General features: G+C 45.6%; 1 protein-coding gene across 1 annotated transcript; it reads right to left on the minus strand.

Moving 5' to 3' along the window:
- Positions 1-930: 930 nt before the first annotated feature.
- LOC123410001 (inositol-tetrakisphosphate 1-kinase 4-like) lies at positions 931-2462 on the minus strand. Its single transcript, XM_045102871.1, has one exon. It carries the CDS (start codon positions 2101-2103, stop codon positions 1069-1071), a length of 1035 nt encoding a protein of 344 aa, XP_044958806.1. The 5' UTR covers positions 2104-2462; the 3' UTR covers positions 931-1068.
- Positions 2463-23872: the final 21410 nt, after the last annotated feature.

Below are 23872 nucleotides of genomic sequence, written 5' to 3' on the forward strand. Positions count from 1 at the left end.
TGAGAGCCATTCCCCTGTTGTGATCTGGACCGTATGATGTGAATTGGATGAAGATTATGAGGGTAAAGTTGCAGTGTGACTTCATCAAGTGAAGTCTCTGGATCTCAGTCCTGTCCCACGGGGTCGCTTTCCATGAGCGCGACGTCTGCATGGACCACGACTAGCCGCGCTCCCCCCCCCCCACCCCGACCTGCCATGGTCAGTCTGCATGACCCCTCCACCCGGCCAAATCCAAGTAGGGCACGACACAGACGGCCGTGCAGTTCTTGGGGACGTGCCCGGGCACGGAGGACGCTTGCGTGCGAGCTAGCTCGCCGCGCTCGCCCTGCTTCGTCTCGATGGCGTGGGGTTCGATCTCGACCGTCGGCCTCGCCTCGCGTCCGTGCCGGACCGGCACGAGCTCCCATGCCTGTTACATGCTCTCCTCCATGTTACGTGTTTGATAAAATGTCTGAACGGACATGTTAAAAATGGATCGGTTACAGTTAGGTGCATCGGCTGATTCAAATAAGAAAACGGACAAATTCATTCGCTCGGTTGATCCGAACGGATAAAATGCGGCGTCTGTTAGATCGCTACGTTGAAATTGCTCTAGCCGCATCATCCGACGGCGACGAGAGGGGTGGAGGCTACAGGAGAGACGTCGGCGGCAGCGGTTTTAGGTTTTAGGTCCACATGACTGGATTATCCCTGGCCACTATACGATGAGAAAGGGAGAGCGTAACAAGAGCAGCACGAGAAGAAGGATTGTGGGACCACCGTACCGCAGCACATGGCCACTGGTACCAGTAGCGCAATTGGCGCTATCATTGTCAACATCGGTACAGTTTGCACCATTTGCATTGCATGGCCAAGGACTAAAGTAGTTTATGGGGACACAAGCCTCACGATCAAAAGGCAAAGCTGTTCGGACGTTGCCATCACCTTTAATTTCCAAAACCAACGAGGCAAAGATCATTATTCGGTATAGCAGGAATGCAAAATTGATCTGCTACGTACTCTAGTACGTGGAACAACGAAAATCGTACGTTCGACAGAAAGAATACAAAACGGCCTCCCATACACCGCTCAGAGAACGTTGGAGGCTTCGGTAGCGTCGGCCTCGTCGTCGGGTGCAGTAGCAGCGGCGGCGGCGCCACGAATCATGTCGCCGAAGAAATCGGTGAGGGCAATCTCGTACCCCGGCAGCTTGTCGAACCCGGGGAAGTAGTTGATGTCGATGATGAAGTACTGGCCCCCGGCCTTCCTCCCGCGGATCATGTCGAAGTTGAACAGCTGCAGGCCCAGCGCGCGCCGCAGCCCGCGCCCTACCTCCTCCACGAACCCCGGCGGCGGCATCTCCGCGTCGTCGCCCACGTCGTCGTCCGTGTCGGCGTGCACCGTCGTCAGGCTGGACACGTTGTGGAAGGGCACCGACGCGTCGCCCTCCACGTCCAGGAGCCGCTCCGCCGGCACGTCCGGCAGGCTGCGCCGCCGCACGCAGGTCGCGTGGCCGCCGATCACGTAGATCTTGAACAGCACGCCGCCGTGGTTCACGAACTCCTGGAGGACCAGCGGCGGGTGCAGCCCCGCGAGGCCCTCGCGGCGGTAGATGAGCGACATGGCGTGGGAGCTGACGCTGCCGTCCACGTCCAGCGGCTTGGCGATGAGCGGGAACTGGAGCGCGCCCACGACGCCCGGGTCGGTCAGGGAGGCCGCGTCGTCGATGGCCACCTGGCGGGGCGCGCCCAGGGAGCCCACGCGGACGGTGGCGTTGAGCTCGGAGACGACGTCGAGCATGGAGCCGCGGTCCAGCAGCCGGCCGATGGCGGCGGGAGGGTCGACGACGGGCACCGTCGGGTGGACCGCGGAGAAGGATTCCAGCTGCGCGCGCCACGCCTCGTCGTAGAGCTTGTGGATGAGGAGGTGGAAGGGCCCCTGGTCGACGAGGGGGCGGGACGGGTCGACGGCGACGAGCCGCATGCCGCGCTCGGCCGCCAGGGCGACGAGCGACGGCTGGATGACGGTGTCCAACTTGTCGGGCTGCATCGCGTAGCCGATGGTGTAGGTGTGAGGAGGTCGTGTCGGCGCCGGCGACTGCTGCTCGGCCGCCATTCCTCCCATGAGCTAGAAAGCTTATCTCTTGCGTATGCTCTCTGCTCTTTCTCTCTGTGTCTTTATCTCCCCTGTCTCACTGCCTTTCCCCTGCTCAGCTCACAGCACGCCTTGATTTATAGTACACTAGTTAGAAAGAGCATCTTCGCTATGGGCTGGAATACTTTTTCTGCTCATGAATTTCTTGTCCATCTAGCACACAATTCTGTTCAAACGCTAATTATGCGCCGAATGGGAATCGTCTAGCTGCTTTCGGCTAGTCGGCCGAGGGGTGATCGACATGGGGTTGGACTTCGCACACCGCGAGACATTCGCTAATCGAAAATCTCAGTCTGCTATACGCTCACTTTTCGTAAGCACCAAGAGCAACTCTAACGCCCGACTGATTTCGTCCACAGGCATCCGTTTGGGTCGTGACAAATAGAAAAGTCGTCCTAACAGACCGATTCAAACGAACGTGTGTTTGCTTTTCGTTTGCCTGTTGATCAATTCCTGGTCTATTTTTAAGTCTAATTTACGTCGCTGCGGTCGATCAATACCTGGTCCATTTTTAAGTCTAATTTACGTCGCTGCGGACACAAGACAGAACGCACCAATTATTCCCTCCGGCCTGCCAGTCGGTGGCAAAGCCACTACCATTTCCCTTCACTTTCCAAAACCCTCCCATCCATGCACGCTCCGCGTCCGCTCGCCATGGACGACGACCTTGATGTCGCTATCGGCCTCGCCTCCCTCGGCTCGTCCGGCATCACGATCGCCCCCTCCCACAAAGGTAAGCTTCACGCCCCCCCCCCCCCCCGTAAGACCGCCACCATGCCCAAGAAGAAGAAGAAGAAGAGCTGACGCCCGAGGAGCGGGCTAGGGAGTGGGCGAATAGAAAGGGCCGGAGGCAAGCGGCGGATGCAAGGGAAGAAGCTGCGGCCATCGCGGCCATAGCCACCGCAGCGCGGCGGGAGGATACCGCTAGAACCGCTGCACGCGTCGTGGCGGCAACAAGGGAGACACTATTGTACCTAGGGTTAAACCCTCATCAGCACGGGTTCATCAACGCCGCCATGGTTGTGGCCAGCATAGGCTCGTCTGCGTTCCCTCAGATTGCACTAATGGAGTCGACCCGCGCGTCGACAACTCAGCCGATCCCCGGCTTCCATGTCTACCCGCAAGCCCCTCGCCTCTCTGGTGAATGCTCGTCGGAGGTGAGCGTGGTTGCGCCATCCGCACCCGCGGCTGTGCCCGTCGACCTCAACGCCACACCGGTAGCCGATGGTTCGTCATCCTGTAAGGCGAGGAAACGCGCGCGGGAGATGTCAGTCGACATGCTTTCCGGCGCCCGCAACCTATTCAATGGAATACTAGCGGCCGTCCACGACAAGAGGGCCAACCGCTTCATGCATAGCATCATCTTCGAGGGTGTTGCGACGGACGCAGGTGGTGCCGATGCGGCTGCGGCTGGCTACAACCCCAAAGAGACCCAAAGCCAGGAGGGTCGAGGCGGGCCGTTCACGCCATCGACCTATGACCAAGCTGGCATGCCCCTTATGAGGAGGCTTGAGATGAAGGCGGAGAAGCAAGTCAGGATGCTTGAGATGGAGGCAGACAAGCAAGCCAAGATGATAGAGATCAAGGCCACCAATGCCAAGACCAAGACGAAAGAAGTGGCTCTCGCTAGCATGATGACGGGGATGGAGATCATGAAGGTCGATCTCAACATCGTGTCGCCAAGGATGAGACCGTGGTTCGAGAAGATGCATGCCAACATGCTCAAGTTCGAGGACGAGTGATCTATGACGGCGAGCGCCATCCTTTTTTGTATGTCGGCAAGTGTGCTAGCATGATCACGGCCGCGATGGCATGGTCGAACTTCCGCCCCTTTTTGCGTGCTGGCATGTTTGCCGGCCTCTGGCAAGTGCGCCAGCATGAATTGTGTGGTGTTTTCTGAAGCTCGCATTGTATGCTCGCTGCTGGCATGGTGCTGGCATGAACTTTGGACGACGGCATGGTCGCTGGCTTGATCTACGGCTACATGCCTTTTCAAATGTGTGCGTAGAAATAAATGGGTCACGTGCGCTGGGCGTAGTTCCGATCCAAGTCTTAAATTGGGCGGACGCCGGGCAAGAAGTGCACCACCAAATCCGCCTCCCATCTTCTCCTTCTCCACCCTTTGATGCAACCCGACGAGCAGGATGAATAGTTCTCCGATATAAAAGCCGGTTGGGTGGCCCGCCCTACACACCGAATACGAGCAAGGCAACTCGCTGGTCCATCTCCCACGCATGGTCGACTGAGCAAGGTGAGGCCCAAGACGCATCGGGGTTCAACAACTCGTTGCTCCAAGCTAGCTCGTGGAGGAGTGGCGAGTTGCTCCATATTGGGGGCAGACATTGACGCGCCCACCACCAACTCGTCAATCTCCGTGGAACCCGATTCTTTCTCTGTCGGCAAGGCATGGTTACACGCACGTAGTAGGAACGGGAGCTAGCTAGCGGAGGAGCGACTAGTTGCTCCAGATCGACACGATGCGGAGTACAGCAGCACGAGCATCGTCGTTGTACTCCACGACGCTGCGTCGTAGCACGCCTCCCGTTCCTGCGACCGCGCTATCTACAACCGACGCATGCATAACCACGCCTTGCCGATAGATAAATCAGCCGGTTGCACGGAGATTAATGAGTCGGTGGTTAACATGTCCGTGTCCGCCGCCAATATTTGGGAAAGTAGAACACAGAAGGGCATCACAGCTAATATCCCCTGTGGGTCGCCACGAACGCATCGCCGGCTTGTACAGCCGACGAGTTGCCCGATTCTTTATCTTAGACCAATGGAAGCCCACGCCAGGGCTCCACGGAAGCGGAGGAGCCCCCCTTCCCCTAGGGCTGAAGCATCATCCGATTGTTCCACTCCAACGAGTGGTGGAAGAGGAGTGTATCCGTATCGTGAGAGTGGAGCTCTGCGCCGCCGTACTTGCACATAATTTTACCTTTTTTAGTTAAAATATGTTCAAAATGTAAACTTTTCGTCCAATTTGTATGAAATCTAGCCGATTTTACCCGAATTTCGTCATGTTAGTTCGAACTGTAGTCAAAATATATGCGGCTACGAGTTGGATGGCGGCCTCCCGTATCCGTGTCTACGGAGTGGTCCCCTCCTCCTCCACCTATCCGCAGATGGATGTAGGAGGAAATTTGTGGTCGCCTTTGCAGATGCCCTAAGGATTGTCTTTCAGTTATCTTCAACGCGGACCCATAAAACGATCATCATATCTATCTGTGGACGCGTCCGCAAACAGTAGGACCCATAAAACGATCATCATATTTATCTGTGGACTCGTTCGCAAACAATAATACAGGAGTCAACCATCTAACCATGCCAACATGCATTGTAAATCAATTTAAACAAAATAAATGAATTTCAAGAAAATGAATGTTTTTTAAAATTAATTTGGATCAAATTAATTATATTTTTGATATATTTTAACTAAACAAAAGTGGACGAGACATTTTTAACCTAATCTAAATCATCGGAGGCCGTGGCGGAGTCCATGTCTCACGTCATGTCTTTCCCATGTCCGGCAAACTCACCGGCAGTGCAACAACGGGAGGGGAAGAATAAGAGTAGCCTACCCAAGGTTCCGTGAGATGTGCTTCTCTTCATCACCCGAGTGCACCGTGTCGAAAGCGCCGGACGTGGATGGGACTACATCCTGGTCGTTGCAGCAGGGCGCGGACAATGGTGGTGGCGCAACCGACGGTGCTCGCGTTGTGCGCGGTCGCTGTCTCCTCTTTGGCCACCTCTGCACCGTTCTTTGTGAACATGATATCTCTCTCATCCCCGCGCGCGCTCACGTCATCGTTCGTGGTAGATCTCACAAACACTAATAATGCATAGGTACAACGCCAGATGATCATCGAGGAAGCAAAAGGATCCTCTACGACAATGCCTACGATAACCTCATCTTTCGCCTGCTTGACAGTGATTTGCTCCTTCGCGAGCATGTGCTCGTCGAGGAGCCAAAGGTTGTACTTTTGGTTCTCCTATGCTTGCCGGAACGTCGACACAGGCAGGGATAGTTATTTGAACTATTGGAAGTGGCCAACCAACAATTTATGTTGCCAATAATGTCAATTGCTCCTTTTAGCCATAGATAGTTGGACAAATCGATCAAATGAACGCCGACATTATGTTGCTTAAAGAAGGTTGGTGAAGAGAGATGGGTGGATACCCCCATATATTACCAGCCATACCAGCGCGGCGGCATGCCGTGCCCCCTCGATACATTACCTGCATTTATACAAAGCTTTATGTGTAACTTCTTGCAGGACAGTAAAAAAAGTCAAAAAAAAGGAAAACCAAGGCCTTCCCCGTTTAGTATTGTAATTACTGATGACTCCACACCATGATTTTTTTTCGATCCTCTTTTTTGGGTGGTAGCCGGAATATCCAATTTTTGGAAAATATAGAAATTTTTTGATTTTTTTAGTGCTTGCATTATTTCTAGATTAATTTTAAGATTTTCGGCGATACGTTTTCAGTGGGAGGAGACATTTCCGTCGACGAGGATGCGTTTACGTTGACTTCGTAAATCTCAAGATGATATGCCGGCTCAGTCTCTCGGAGATGCTCATAGAGGTAGAGTGTGCACGTATGTATTCATAGGGGTAAATGTATACGCGTGTATATGAGCCATTGTGTTTGTACCGCGTTCAAAAAGAAAAAAACTTTTACCAGGGAAATCAAGGGCACAATTTGGGAGGAGCTCTGATACGGTTCACGCTCCTGGCGACTGGCGCCTGCAGCACCTCCCCGCTGGGCTGACCCATGAAACATGTCCTAGCGTCCTGCTATAGGTCCTGAAAAATTTCATTGATTTTTATAAACAATTCAAAAATGTACATTAGAATTTCATTGTATTAAAAAACAATTAATCAGATTTGCAAAAAGTTTAATGATTATAAAAAATCATTGATTTTTAAAATATATTCATGGATTTTCAAAAAGTTCACAAAATTCAGAAAGAAAACTTTCCATTTTGAAAAAAAAGTTCACCAGTATTAAAAACAGTTCATTGATTTTGAAAAAAATTCACGAATTTTAATATATGTTCACCGATTTTCAAAAAAATTCACCGATTTCAAAAAAAGTATGTCAATTTAGAAAAAAGTTCTCGAATTCTAAATTATGTTCACCATTTTTAGAATAGTTCACCAAAGTTCATGGATTTGGAAACATGTTTACAAATTAAAAAAAGATTCCGTCAAATTTCAAAAAATAATCGATTTGAAGGAAAAATTCACAAATTTCGAGAAAAAATCAACGAACCAGGATGAAAACGAAATAAGGAAAACGACTAAGAAAAAATAAAAAGGGAAGATAAAGAATAAAGGAAATAAAAGATTCATTTCTATATCCCGTTGGGGCGATGGAGTGGTTGCAATAGTAAAATTTCATAGGGGATCGTCGGTTCGAATCTCACTAGCGCACTTATGTTTTTACAAGATTAAACACCTAAATGGGCCGGCTCATCGTCGAAGCGCTGCAAGCGCCGGTTAGCAGAAATGGCCTATAACCGGTGCGTGTGGCGCTAAATAGGATTTTCCTCAATTTGGTCAACCCGAACCCCTCTCTTTTTTCGGGTAGAGGTCCGAGGCCTCCACACTCATGAAATATTCCCGTGTTGTTTCCCTCGAGCACTTGGCGCCTGCTCATGAAGCTCTACTACTCCTCCGCCCGTTGCCCTCTTCTCCTCCTCTTGAGGATCTACAACCATGACTTACAACGTCCGCGGACGTATGAGGGGTCCGGCTATAGATGTTCTTACCAGCAAATTCCCCTATCGGAATTTGGGACCCAAGGCATTCTCCAGCTGTCGAGGATGGACGTCAATCCGTTGGCTGGGCAGGTGGGATAGCTGTCAGCCCGTTCGGGTTCGAGCCTCAACTATAACTCGTGGCGCTCGCGGAGTATCTCCTATAAATAAAAGCGAACAAGGGTTAACCCTTAGATTGGTCTCATTTTTTTGCATTCTCCACCGGCCCACCAAACATATATTCCGCGTGTCGTTTCCCTCGAGCACTTGGTGCCTGCTCGTGAAGCTCTGCTACTCCTCCACCTATTGCCCTCTTCTCCTCCTCTTGAGGGTCTACAACCACGACTTGCAACGTCCGTCCGTGGACGACGTATGAGGGGTCCGTCTATAGATGCTCTTACCATCAAATTCCCCTATCTGGATTTAGGACCCTAGACACTCTCCACCTGCTAAGGACTGGCCGTTGACCCGTTGGCTGGGCAGCTGGGATAGCTGCCAGCACGTCCGGGTTCGAGCCTCAGCTCTAACTGCAACTCAGGCTAAGAAATACTCCCTCCGTTCCAAAATATAAGACCTTATAAGGATTTCATTAGGAGACTACATACGGAGCAAAATGAGTGAATCTATATTCTAAAATATGTCTATGTACATCCGTATGTAGTTTATAGTACAGTTTCTAAAACGTCTTATATTTAGGAACGGAGGGAGTATAATGCACGGTTGTGAGAGCTCGGAGCTCGAATTCGCGACCTGACAAACTGCTATAGCGCTGTGTCACAACTTCACTAAAGCCTGTTGTGTGTAATTTTAAGCATAGCTACCATATACGATCGTTTGCACAGTTCAAATCCATTTTTTTAAAAGTTTGTTGGTGTCTTCATTTCTCGGCGGGTAGTGGAAGCAACGGTTTCAACTGGTTTCCTAAAAACTCCGCCAAGAAAAAAAAAACTTGTCCACACACACACACACCGCAACACTTGCCTAATAAAACTTATGTATTGGCATGCAAGCCAAGCACAATATTGGAAGTTTACTTTCCTGATTCAAACACGATTGATACCAAAGTAAATTACCAAGTTCCAATATATCCAAGATAGTTGAGGATTATATATACGAACGTAAATTACCAACTTCATCGACGATCATTCCTCGACCGCATTCGTCAGGTGGGGGAGAGCTTGAAGAGGATATGTATGCGCCGTGATTGAAACAGGAGGGTGCCTTTCCTGCAAGAACTCGATGAATTCGAAGATGCCCTTTCCATATTGTATTCATATCTCGTTGTCACTAATAAGGCCAAGCCCGCTAACACAACATCTTGACAAAAAGTTGCAACAAGGGTGCTATTGTTCTTTGCATTCGTTCTTGCTCTCCATATTTTAACAAGCTTTTCTTCAGGTTCGCGGGGGCAAGAAAGTATAGTACGGCTAGCTACGGATGATTGAAGAGGGGACAACACTCCGGGTCGTGACCGGGGTGATGCTCTCTGGCCATGTACTGTATGTCCATGCGTGGTGTGGGAGCTACGCGCGAAGTCCCAGTCTATGGAAGGAATACACGGAGGCGAACACCTGAATCTGATTGCAGAAGTATGTACCTAGCGCCTTCTGCAGTGATTGCAGAAGTATGTACCTAGCGCCTTCTGCAGCAGCTAACATTGCAAGACATCACCGGCGATCCGTCGGCGGGTTCCCTAAATGTATGAGAGCAACTTCAACGGGGTCGACCCAAACACACAACGTTTTTGTTCGCTTTTTGTCTGTTTGAATCGTCCGCCGACACACAATTTTGAAAAAGGCCCGCGGCCATAGATCATATCAGCAATCATGTCTCCTGCCGGCACCATGGCAGCCAGGGCCGGCTCTATATTTTTCGAGACCCTTGAGCAAAGTTAAAAATGGGCCCCTATAGATAATATATGTATACAGCTATAGATATATAAACGCAAAATATTAAAGTTTACATTCTAGCACACATTGTTATTTAGAGACGACTATAAATAAAAGAGCAACAAAATTTAAGAAATAATATTCGCTGCTAGTTTAATTACCTCAAATAAGAACGAAGTTCATATGAGTTCATGGACAATAATACTTCAGTGCTTCACAAAAAATCTTCTTCGGGCATTTCTAGATGCAAAATCGTTGATCAGAGTATCAAGATCAATTTTGTCCAAGACATCCTTCTCAATACAACACATAGCCAAGCCATTCGATCTGTCTTGTAACATAGTTGACCTCCAACAATTTTTCAGCAGTTTTAATTTAGAGAAACTTCTTTCAGCTGAGGCTACAGTCACTGGTACAGTTAAGAGGATCCGATAGGCAACTGACACATTTGGATAGCAGTCTACAGCTGTAACAAATTGAAGAATCTTTGGTGCTGACATCAAATCATTCGGTAATGTTACTTGCAACACTTTTAACTCTGAGAAAAAATCATCAAGATCAACATCATGTGACTTTTTATGAGTAAAAGTTTCTACAAAAATAGCGCAGGATTTTCGTAGATTACTATCGTCCAATGACTTCGCATTGTTTGAGTTGAACAAGAAACCAAACACCTTTTCAAATGCCTTCAGCTGCTCAAATCTACTAGTCAATGAAGCAATTGCAGTGTCAACAATGACAAGAAAGTAAGTAACTCTGAAAGATTCAATAGCTAACAGTTGTGGATCTTCATGTACATCATTGATTTCATCAAAATGCCTCTTCGAAATTTTGGCTTTATGTCCATATTTTCTGCAATGACTTTGGCACTCTCAATACTAGAATAGAAGCCTTCATCTCTGTACTTCTTAAAATATGAAATGACTCCTTCAATGTGTTTGAGAGTAGCATCGATGCACACAATTTTTTTCTGTAACTTTTTGCTCACCATATTGACAGAAAATAGAATATCATGCAAAATAACCATACCAACTAAAGTCTCAAATTTCTCAAGTGAACTGAACAAAGATTGAGCATCACTTACTACAGTTGGATCATCCGTAGAAGACTTCTCTAGTTCCTTCAAAGCTGATCTTATTTGTGCAATTTGATACCTTATAGGTTGCACACTCTTTATTCTACTCTCCCATCGAGTATTAGATAAAGGTTTGAGAGTCAGATTTGGAACATTATCAAGCAAAATCTTCCACCTTTTAGTAGAACGTGCAAACAGTACGTATATATGTTGTATAATACCAAAAAATGAAATAGCTTGTTCGCAAGATTTCACCATATCGCAAAGAGTGAGATTCAAACTATGACATGCACATGGCATATATAATGCTTTGGGTTAACTTTAAGAAACCGAGTCTGAACACCTTGATTTTCCCCTTCATGTTGGAGCCATTGTCATAACATTGCCCTCTCACATCAGTGACATTTAAATCAAGAGAACCCAATGCATCTATCAATACATTAAAAAGACCCAATCCTGATGTATCATCAACCTTTAAGAACTCTAGGAAAAATTCCTCCACTCTCGGAATGTTACTTGACATGTTGACACAACGCACAATTAGTGTCATTTGCTCTTCATTGCTCACATCCGGAGTACAGTCCAATATAATAGGGAAATACTTGGCATCCTTTATGGTGCGTAAGATAACCTTTTTCACAGCGTCAGCAAGGAGAGAAATCAACTTATTCTGAATAGTGTGGCCAAGATAATGATGATGTATTTCTTTACTTTGAATGCGCCTAATATGTTCTTGCATCACATGATCGAATTCAGCAATCATTTCAATCGTGCCCAAAAAATTACCATTATTATCTTCATACAACTTCTCATTTGTTCCTCGAAATGCCAAATTACGTTTTGCAAGAAACTTCACTGCAGAAATTATTCTTAGCAAAACCTGTCTCCACCGCTCTTTTTCCTTTGCAATCTCCCGCTGCATGTCATCATCAAGTGTTTGATTTTTTCTTAACCTCAACCTTACATCATTCCATGTGTTCATGTTTGTTAAATGCTCTATACCGCTCTCATGTTCTTGGAGTCTTTCAATAAGACGCTTCCAGTCCCTTAATCCATCAGACGCTAGCAAAGACCTGCTCTGGTTTGATTTGAACAACTTGCAGGCAAACCAAAAAACTTTGTCCAACTCTTTAGAGTAAACCAACCACTTTCTATCCATAACCTCTTTATTAGCTAATTTTCTAGAATAGTAAGCGTATGAAAAACGTCTACCTTCAAAATCAGGGAACTCCAGGCCCAATTCTCTCACCGGCCCCTTTTCAATTAAAATATCCCTTGTGCGATTGTCAAGATTATCCCATATCCTAGGATCATATATAGATAAAATAGAATCATCTTGTTCATCACCATTCCGAGCATTAGGCGAAGGCTGCAAATTTTCCTCTCCTGTATTATCCTCAATTTCATTAACACCAATATCGGTATCTACATTTAAATACAACAATTTGTTGTTAGTTAGTTACTTACTTCTACAAAAAAATTGACGCTATTTAATTACTTACTATCATCCAAGGAATGTTCATTGACTTCAAAATCGTCATTTGAATTAAGATCATCATCTTTTCCGGGTTCAGATTCTTGCCTTTGATCATGAACATTAGTTACCACCGGAAAATACCTTTCTAGAGCACCTTATTCTGATTCAATGAGTTTATTCTCTCGCTTTTTTTGTTTCCTTATCTCAGAACCGGACTTGCGTTTCGGCGGCGTTGGAACACCTAAGCAATGTTTTAAATAACGGGTTACGGTAAATAGCGACGAGCCTCTAAATCAGCTATAGCGGAGCTATAGCGGGCTATAACGGCATATTTGTACATGATACCATTTAGCGGCACCCTGCTGAAAAGGTTATAGCGAGGCTATAGCGGGCTATTTAAAACTATGCATCTAAGGTTGCAATTTTCAAAAAATTATCATCTCAACTGAATAACTGATCAAAAGAATAAGGGCACTAGGCTCAAATGATAATTAATAAATCATACCTTTATCCGAGTAAGGCAGACGAGGAGGAGGGCGAATAGGCTATCAGTATCAGATGCATGCAGGGATACTGATCAGATGAAACCGTGAGTGCCGGTGCTGCATAGGGATCGGCTGCTGCTGCATATGGACAAAATCGGCTGCTGCTGCATAGGGACAGGACCGGTGCCTATGCAGGATCGGCTGCTGCAGGCTGCAGCGTGGTGGAGTGGACTTGGAGAAGCATTATTACTAGCATTTGTCCCATCAGTAGGTTCAGGCGAAGTACTGAATTACAGCTGCAGTGGTGGACAAATGATGCAGGGCGAATAGGGTTCAGGCGAAGCACTGAATGATACCTCAAATAAGACTCAGCCTGGACTCAGCGGGAGTAGGGCAAATCAGGGTTCAGGCGCGGCGTAGTGACCTGCCCATCTGATCTCCACTGGAGCTGTAGTCTTTGGGCTTCAAGGGCGGCGATCGGGGCGAAGACGCGAAGGCAGGAGGCCGAGGCGGCGAGAGAAACAGCCAGGAGGCCGAAGCGTCGATCAGGGAGAAGCAGGGCCTGGGGAGAATCACGTATAGATATGTACATTAGTAGAAAACAGGGCTATCGTTCGGCCCTGGCCAGCCCATTAGTTCCGGTTCTTCAAGAACCGGGACCAATGAGGGGTATTAGACCCGGTTCGTGAGCCCAGGGGGCCGGCCGGGGCCTCGTGGGCATTGGTCCCGGTTCGTGTGGAACCATTTGTCCCAGTTCGTGGCACGAACCGGGACCAATTTCCCTCGCTGCTAGCCCACAACCTTTAGTCTCGGTTCATGCCACGAACCGGGACAAATAACTTGCCTACATATATACCCACCGCCGCGGCAGAGCACTCCACAGTGCTCTATTTTTGTCGATCCGGCGACGGGAGGGCATTTGGGTGCTCTAGTTCACCTCCTATGCACATGAGGTGTTCGATGAAATGCCCGAGCCACACTAGTTAAGCTTTCTCCTCTCGAAACTCGACCTCCGAGTTCCATTTTCAATGAGACTTGTCTAGATTTAGCGGTCCGTCACGCCCCGTCCCCGCCCCGTCTTCACCGTCGTCGATCGCCCGCGCCGATCTCGTCGCCGGCACCACCGTGGTGAGCCTCTTGTTCTTATCTTCTTTCTGAAAGAAAAAATTCTGACTTCAGATAGATACTTGTCTAATTTTCTTACTTTTATTATTCCTTGTTATTATATAGTGCGATGGTTTTGGTATCCGCCCCCGTCGGCCCTCGTCCTGTCTATGATTCAGATGTAGTATATATTATCTTTTCATAACTAGTTGGTTCATTTATTGTTTATGACAATTATGATGACCAACGTGACATATATTTTTAATCTAGGAGGTATGTGAACCCACTTAGAAATGCTTCTCGAGAAGTTAACTTTGGTTGAAAAAGAAAACAAATACTTGAAGGAAAAATTGAAAATAATTGAGGATAAGAATAAGGAAATGGAGTTGCATGTTGCCGAGGTCATTGATGATCGCAAGATGAAGATCGATGCGATGCGGTTGAAGATGGATGCAATGCGCTTGAAGATGGATGAAATGCGCTTGAAGATTAGGAATATTAAAAAATATGTCATTGATAAAGAGGCTTGGTATCATTATGTTGTTGGGTCAATTGTTACCTTACTTGCGATTTTGATCGCGTTTGTTGTTGCATTTAAATGTTTTACATAATTGTATGTTGTTTTATGAGAGAACTTTATGCATTTATTTTTCAATAATAACATTTGATCACTATTGTGCTTTGGTTTTAATGTGATGATGAACTTCTATTAATTTGGTCATTTCTCTATTCATTTTGTTCTGCAATGGTTATTTGATATATACTTAATTTCATAATAGAGATGAACCGCCAACGGATGTATGGTGACCGACGCACTTTGGAGTACATTACGAACCGGGACTAATGCCCGAGTCGAAAAGGGTTGTAAATTGATGATGTGGCTTTGAATGGCGCATTTTGAACACAGAAAAACTATGGAGTTCAAATAAGTTTAAAAAAAGAGTTTCCGTATGAAACCCTAATACTTCGAAAGAGATTGTCCGTTTTGTACACGAAGTGCATCCAGTTTATGCCGTAACCCTCTCAACTTTGTCGCACATGCTATGTGGGTGAAATGATCATACCATGCCAACTTGGAACCTTTTCAGAGTTCATTTCGAATGCTTTTCAATTTCATGGTATTATAGCTCAAAATAATCAGTAAATGCATGAAAAATAACAAATGAAGTCAGAAATGGTTGTAAATTGATGATGTGGCTTTGAATGGTGCATTTTGAACACAGAAAAACTATGGAGTTCAAATAAGTTCAAAAAAATGAAATCCCTTTGTAACAGACGAGTTTCCGTATGAAACCGTGATACTTCAAAAGAGATTGTCCGTTTTGTACACGAAGTGCATCCAGTTTATGCCGTAACCCTCTCAACTTTCTCGCACATGCTATGTGGGTGAAATGATGATACCATGCCAACTTGGAACCTTTTCAGAGTTCATTTCAAATGTTTTTCAATTTCATGGTATTATAGCTCAAAATAATCAGTAAATTCATGAAAAAGAACAAATAAAGTTATAAAGGGTTGTAAATTGATGATGTGGCTTTGAATGGTGCATTTTGAACACAGAAAAACTATGGAGTTCAAATAAGTTCAAAAAAATGAAATCCCTTTGTAACAGACGAGTTTCCGTATGAAACCCTGATACTTCGAAAGAGATTATCCGTTTTGTACACGAAGTGCATCCAGTTTTTGCTGTAACCCTCTCAACTTTCTCGCACATGCTATGTGGGTGAAATGATGATACCATGCCAACTTGGAACCTTTTCAGAGTTCATTTCAAATGATTTTCAATTTCATGGTTTTATAGCTCAAAATAATCAGTAAATACATGAAAAATAACAAATGAAGTTAGAAAGGGTTGTAAATTGATGATGTGGCTTTAAATGGTGCATTTTGAACACAAAAAAACTATGGAGTTCAAATAAGTTCAAAAAAATGAAATCCCTTTGTAACAGATGAGTTTCCGTATGAAACCCTCATACTTCGAAAGAGATTGTCCGTTTTGTACACGAAGTGCATTCAGTTTTTGCAGTAACCCTCTCAACTTTCTCGCACATGCTATGTGGGTGAAATGATGACACCATGCCAACTTGGAACCTTCTCAGAGTTCATTTCAAATGCTTTTCAATTTCATGGTCTTATAGCTCAAAATAATCATTAAATGCATGAAAAATAACAAATGAAGTCAGAAATGGTTGTAAACTAATGATGTGGTTTTGAGTGGTGCATCTTGAACACAGAAAAACTATGGAGTTCAAATAAGTTCAAAAAAATGAAATCCCTTTGTAACAGACGAGTTTCCGGGACTAAAGATCCAGCGAAACCACGTGGCGTGACGCATATGTTATTAGTCCCGGTTCAGGACAAAAACCGGGACTAAAGATCCAGCGAAACCACGTGGCGTGCCGCGGAAACATGTGGCATGCCGCATATGTTATTAGTCCCGGTTTTAGATACGAACCGGGACTAAACGATTGCCTATATAAACCCTCCCCCCTCCCACCCCTCTCCTATGTTTTTGGGCGTTGAGGTGTGAGCATGCATGCCATGCTCTTGCCACTCTAGCTCATGCATATGAGAGAAGAAGAATGCCGGTTGTTGTTATAGAGTCGCTCTTCCTTCTTCTCCTTGCGCTAGATATTTGTTATGCATTAGGGGAAGAAGGAATAGCGGCCATCATCGACGGTCGAAAAATCAGGTGAGGGAGTGTCCACCATATATGAGAGAAACTTTAATAACAAAAAGAATTATCATAAAATAAAATTAATAAGTAATTATAAACAAAATAAAATAAAATAAATAAGTATTTTGTTGTAAGTAGAAACAAAATAAAATAAGCTAACTCGCACTTTAAATTTAAGTAGAAAGAAAACAAAATAAACAAAACAAAAAATAAAAGAAAAAATAATCAGTAAATGCAACTAAAATTATCAAAGTATTTTCTGTTAAAAATCATTAAAAGCAAAAAGAATTTTCATAAAAAACTTTTTTTGTTAGAAACTTTAATGACAAAAAGAATTATCATAAAATAAAATAAATAAGTAATTAGAAAATAAAAAAATAAAAAAAAGTATTTTTTTTGTAAGGAGAAACAAAACAAAATAAGCTAACTAAAAAATAAACAAAACAAAAATAAAGCAAAAAACAAAACTAAAATAATGTAATTTTTTTAAAAAATAGAAGCGAATTTATAGAGCAAATTCAACATAAATTCAAAGTATTAGTTAGCGCTAACTAATACTTTGAATTTAGGTTGAATTTTCTTTATAAAGTCGTTCCTCTCCATGTTGCAGCCGCGGCGGAGCTTATAAACAAGCTCGGAAGCCCTTCGCTTGCCGAGGTGGGACTAAACATTCAACCGCACCACGGTTGTGGCAGGCAACTGGTACCAATGCAAAAAAGAAATAAAATAAATAAAGCAAAAAAGAAAACAAAAAAAATTGGGAAAAATAAAAAAAATTGCACCAACTGGGCCACCACGGCCTGAATACGACTAAAAACCCATGCATGGGCCAGGATTCAGGCCCGTAGTAGGCCCAGAAGGCCCATCAGGCAAAGCAGTAGCAAGTAGGCCCGTAAGCCTGCAGTGGAGACGAGCTCGAAAGGGGTGCGGCAGTGGGGTTTATAAACCACTGCGCCCCTCTCAACTAGCGAAGTGGGACTAAACTTTGGCCGCGACGCGGACAGCACAGGGGGCATTGGTAGCGGTTCGTGGCACTAACCGGTACCAATGCCCACCCTTTAGTCCCGGTTGGTGCCACCAACCGGGACCAAATGCCGCCGCTTCCCGCCCTTTGGGCTGCTGAAAAGTGACATTTCGTCCCGGTTGGTGGCACCAGCCGGGACTAAAGGGGGGCATTGGTACCGGCTGGTGTCACGACGAACCGGTACCAATGGCTTTGATATATAAACCCGCGCTTCTGAAATTTTTGTCAGTTTCTTCGATCCCTCCGACGACGCCGGCAGGCTGCCCGAGATCCCGGCCACGCCTCTGCCCCCCAACCACGCCACCGTTGCCCCCTTCCCGACCACGCCGCCGTCGCCGTGCCTCTGCCCCCCGACCACGCCGCCGTTGCCGCCGTCGCTGTGCTTCTGCCGCGCCCCCGACCCGCCCCGTCGACGCCGTCGCCTCCCTCTGCCCCGACCACGCCGCCGTCGCCATGCCCCGACCACGCCGTCGTCGACGCCCTCTACACCGACGCCGACGCCATGCCTCTGCCCCTGCCCTGACCAACCTCTCCCTCCTTGGTCAGGCCGGCGGCGCCGTCCCCCTGTCCTCTCCTATGTTTTTTTCATTATATGATGTTTTTTTTTCAAATTATGTGTATATGTGTGAGTATATGTATGTATATGTTCTTTTCATTATGAGATTTTTTGTTCATATATATGATGATTTGTTTTTTGCATTTTTATAAAAATTGATATATGTATATGTTCTCTGTGCATATAAAAGTTAGATTTTTAGTATATTTGGGTACATTTTAGGTTAGTTTTATCTATATATGTTCTCTGATTTAGTACATTTTAGGTTAGTTTTATCTATATATATTTAGGAAGAAGGAAGAAGGAAGAAGAAGAAAAAGGTTTATATATGCAAAAGTTATATTTTTAGAAAAGTATTATATATCTAGCTAGGAAGATAAGGAAGAAGAAGAAAATGAATGAGAGGAAAAAGGAAAATAAGAAGAGGAAGAGAGGAGAAGAAGAGGAGAGCAAGAAGAGGAGAAATAAATAAGAAGAGGAAAAAGAAGAAAAAGAAGAGGAGAAGAAGAAAGGAATAGAGGAGAAAGAAGAAAAATATATTTCATTCCTTTCTTCTTCTCCTTTTTTATTCTTCTTCTTTTTCTTCGATTGCTTCTCTTCTATTCCTTTCTTCTCCTCCTCTTTTTATTTCTTGTTTTGTCTTTTTGTTTTTTATCGGGTATGTTGTTGTCGATATATACCCCCTCCCAAATTTACCAAGTTAAAAGATCATTGTCATCGAGGCCACCCCAAACCCTTGAAGCGTTGTGTCCAGGCCACCCCAAACCCTTGAAGCGTTGTGTCGAGGCCACCCCAAACCCTTGAAGCGTTGTCTAGGCCACCCCAAACCCTAGAGAAGCAACGTCGAGTCCACTAACATGATTCCTTATTGTGATTAGCTAGCTAGTTCTATGTTTTCCACTAATATATATCCATCTATACCATGTTTGAATAATAATTGACATGTTGTAAATATTTGCAGAAACTATGGATCACTCCCGAGACGAAGAGGAAGAAGCGATGTTGGGGGAGATAATCGCACAAGGAAGTGATGTCATTGTGTCATTTCTCTACGACACCGATGGTCTGGAAGGACCGGGTGAAGAAGAGGGCTATGTTCATGATGATCTGGAAGGACCGGGTGAAGAAGAGGGCGTTCATGATGATCTGTAAGGACCGGGTGAAGAAGAGGGCGTTCATGACGGCTCCGTTGACCGAACCGAGTCCGACCAGGTATATATATATTAGTTAAGCCCGTGCTGACTAGTTAATTGATGCATTCATTGTTTCCATATGTACACATATTAATTAACTCTCGTCTTTCTTATTTTTTCTCTAGCCCTCCGGATCGACCTCAACTTCGGTAAAGAAACGAGGCCCGAAGAAAAAGTTGTGCTCGGATGAAAGGTTTGAGATCACAGCAATCGCGCGCGATGGCAAGCCGATTGAACCCATCCGGACAAGGGATGGATTTCGTGCTCAGTGCGGGGTTCTTGTTAGGGACAAGACCCCGATCGGTATCCAGCAATGGTTAAATCCAAAGAAGGAAGACCCTGAGGTGCCGGCGTCTTATGTCTCCGATAAACAGAAAGAAGATCTTTGGACAACACTTAAGGAAAATTTCACCCTACCGCTAGAGGAGGATCCAGAGAAGCCAGTTAAAGAGGAATTGATCAAGTCTCATGCTCTTAAGAAGATGGCAGAACTATTCAGGAGGTGGAAAAATAAGCTAAAAACGTATGTCAACAAAGAAGAGACACCAAAATTCACCGGCCGGTTTGAGAAGATCAGAGATCAATGGCCCGCATTTGTGGCCCACAAGACATCGGAAAAGAGTAAGAAGATGTCAGCGACAAACAAGAAAAATGCTACGAAGAAGAAGCATCACCATCGCACGGGGTCAGGTGGTTACCTCAAAGCCCGACCTCTGTGGGACAAGACTGAGAATGACCTGATTGCTAAAGGGGTGGAACCAGAGACATTGAGATGGCCAGACCGTTGCCGGACTTGGTTCTTTGGGGTTGGCGGAACCTTGGACCCTGTATCAGGGGAGTGCGTTTGGACGGAAGAGCAACTGCGAATACCCGTTAGGAAGCTTCAGCACTATATCGCCACAGCACAGGAAGGGGCGTTCATTCCAGACAGAGAGAATGACGAGCTCACAATGGCCCTCGGGAATCCTGAGCACCCTGGACGGACATGAGGCACGCCAGGCTCCCTTCCGTGGAAGGCTGCGTTTCCAGACGCAGGGGGTTACAAAACCCAGGAGAGGAGGAAGAAAGCGGAGCATAGCCAACTGCAGGCGCTGCACGAAAGGGTACAAGGGCTACAGGAACGAGAAGCAGATCGCAACAAACGACCTGCCGAAGCTTCCCCTGAAGCTACCCCGCCATCTCAGCGGGGAAGTAGCATGGCTTCCACCGAGCAGACTCAGCAGCTGGAGCCTGTCTTCACGGGCTACCCCGTGGATGCTATCACAGAGTCTCAACATTGCTACCTTATGACGAAATGGATGACATTAAAAGTCAAGGAGGCTGTTGGCTCTGTTATACCTAATGAACCTAGCTCAACCTACCACGACCAGCCGATTCCAGAAGGATATGCTAGGGTGATGGTGGATCAAATAACAGAAGGATTTGAGGACCTTGAGCTTGACAACCCTACGGGTGAAGGGGAGATTCGGCTGGGTTCTTCTCTGAAGACTCCATGCCTATGGCGGAAGGATCTCATCAACCTTCCGAACTAGACGCCTCCGCCTCCTCCTCCTCCGACGACGAGTCAGGGCCCGCCTCCTCCTCCGCCTCCTCCGGCAAGTGATCAGGGCACTCGGCCTCCTTCTCCGGCGCGTGACGGCACTCTGCCTCCTTCTCCGCCTGCACCGGCGCGCCCGAGCAGCCAGCTGCCTCCTCCTTCTCCGCCTCGTCAACAAGGGCTGAAGAGACCCGCCGCCGCTCCGGCTCCTCCGCCGCGTAGTCCTTCTCCTCCACCTCGTAAGAAACGAAAGACAGTCGCAGCCGCTCCGTGTGCTCCGACGTCTAGAAGTACAGCCAGAGGCAGGCAATACAAATACGGTCCTTCTCTGAAGCCTCTAGAGAAGTTACCATACGAGAGGAGCCAGGAGGAAAACGAGAAGATCGTGCAAGCTGAAGTGGCCAACTTCTTTGAAGGGGTCAAAGCAAAGAAAAATCCACCTCTGGAGGAGAAGATAGATCCGGTAAAAGCGAAGCGTACTCTGGCTGCCCTGACGAAACCACCAAAGTCTCCGGTGAAAGACAACTATCAGCGCATTCTTACAAAGTCATTTATCCCAGCGGAGCGGTGGGGAAGTACTATCAGTGCTCAAAGGTTAGTAGGACGACGAGCTGGGAAAAAAGTTGCCCAGCTCGGCGAACACGCGAACCAATCGTTGCCCCCGCTCGAGGTGTCCAGCGTCGTCGAGAATCATCCGGGCGGGATGGTGCACAATTATAACGATCTTGGAGATTACCTGCCCGACTCTGCACATTTTGATTTCTTAGAGGTGGACGAACACAGATACGTGTACGGGAAGCCTCTCGTCAAAGATGAAAAATCTCTAACAATGATGATGCGAAGATTCCATGATTGGTATATGAAAACCTGCAGAGAGTCTGGGGGGAGGAATAGTTTGATGCTCAGAGTTAAAGAGGAGCATGACCTCGTTGGAATTGATCTGTTAAATGTTCCATTTGACGAGTTCTTCGAGTTTTTCAATCTAAAGACCCTCGATAAGTCAATTATCACTTGCTACTGCCTATAAGTAGTACTACTTCTTTCATTAAGTCTCTCTATATAGGTCAGCTCTTTCATTGCATGTATCTTTAATTATTCTCACTATATTATGTAGATTGAAGATCACCGAATTGAAGAAAAGACAAATCGGTGATATTGGGTTCATTAACACAAATCTCATAGATGAATATATGGTTAAATATCATGCCAAAGATACCGAGACCAACCTGCTACAATCGTTTATATTAAATCAAAACAAAGCTATAATACTCTTCCCTTACAACTTCGAGTGAGTGTTACTGTCTTGTGCATATTCGGTTTCCCTTATTAGTCGAGGTTATAGTAATGTAATTGATGAGTTATGCATGCGTGCGCAGTTTCCACTATATTCTCCTAGAGATTAAGCTTTAGGAGGGACTAGTAACCGTGTTAGACTCGAGACGAAAAAATCCCAAGAAATACGCAGACATGACTGAAATTCTAGAGAAATAAGTTAAATCTATCATTATCGCACCATATCGGCAACTTCAATTTGTTCATTTCCTGATATCAAGTAATTGTTTTCTTTGTCTGGCAGGGTTTGGAGTAAATTCACCTTAAAAACTCCGGGACTGCCAAAGAAGCTGCAGTTTAGACACTCGAAAGTAAGTACTATAGTAGCATATATGTTCCACGCATCTCCTAGTGATTCAAGCGCTAGTTTCATCAATACCATTTAGCATGCTTGCTAATTATTAGTTTGATTGACCTCTATTTCTTGTAAAGTGGTTGTGGCAGGAAGAAGGGACTAATTACTGTGGATACTACATTTGCGAGTCCATCCGCAACACGACCTGTGAGCGGGACTATTCCGAGAAACAATATGAAGTGCGCAAATAATTATATTCACAATTTTATTTTATTACCATCATCTGTGTTTAGTTTCATTTATTCATATATATGTATTGACCCCCTTCTTCAAATTAGATATTTTGGATGCGAAATGAACTCCTAGCACCAGATCGTATGCGAGCAATTCAAGAGGAATTTGCGGCATTCTTTCTTGACCACGTGATCGCTAAAGACGGAGAATACTATGTGGACCCTGATGCGCTCAATTTTAATTAGGAGATTATATTGTAAAAGATACTTATATTGTATATATGTAGCCAGTAGCGTCGGAATTTGCGGCATTCTTTCTTGACCCTGATGCCAGCACCGACATACAATGTCGTCTTTAAAAAATATCACCATACAGTTTATGCTGGTGCACTCACCAGCGACCGGCACACATGCCAGCACACAAAAAGGGGATGAGACTTGAGTTCGATGTATTTGAACCTTATTGATTTTGGGCCGATCCCTAAATCGATACATATTTGGAAGGTCAAAGTACCCTTACGAATCAAAGTCTTCATGTGGTTTATTCACAAGGAGCTGATTTTCACTAAGGATAATTTGGCAAAGCGTAAATGGGAGCGTAGTAAAAGATGTAGCTTTTGTGATCATAATGAGACTATATCAAACACCTCTTTCTTCAATGTTTGTTTGCTAATATTTTATGGTGATCCATTCACATAGCCTTTAATATCACACCTCCAGACAGTATTGACACGTTATTGGGACGTGGCTAAATGAATTTCAGATAAATACTCCAAGACATATTCGGATAGGAATGTATGCTTTACTTTGGGCTATATGACATTGCAGGAATGATATGGTCTTTAACACACAAACTCATATAATTTTCTGGCAGGTCATCTACAGGGCAACTAGTTTGATCCGTGCATGGTCATACTCACTCCTACGGAGACCAGAGAGCCTTTGGTTATTGGGTCCATCCGATGAGAGATGATTGCACAAAATATCTACAATCGGTTTAGATTACGGTCCAATAGTATGATAGATGGTTAGACATCTAGTTTTATTTTCGCCGGTTGTGACAACCTTATTTACTTTTGAATTATTTGCACCTGTCCA

This window comes from Hordeum vulgare, chromosome 7H (genome assembly GCF_904849725.1).
Source record: "Hordeum vulgare subsp. vulgare chromosome 7H, MorexV3_pseudomolecules_assembly, whole genome shotgun sequence".
In the NCBI taxonomy this organism is placed as follows: Eukaryota; Viridiplantae; Streptophyta; class Magnoliopsida; order Poales; family Poaceae; genus Hordeum; species Hordeum vulgare.

Excerpts from the sequence above, each read along its gene's own strand:
- LOC123410001 (XM_045102871.1), bottom strand. The coding sequence starts at position 2,103 with ATGGGAGGAATGGCGGCCGAGCAGCAGTCGCCGGCGCCGACACGACCT.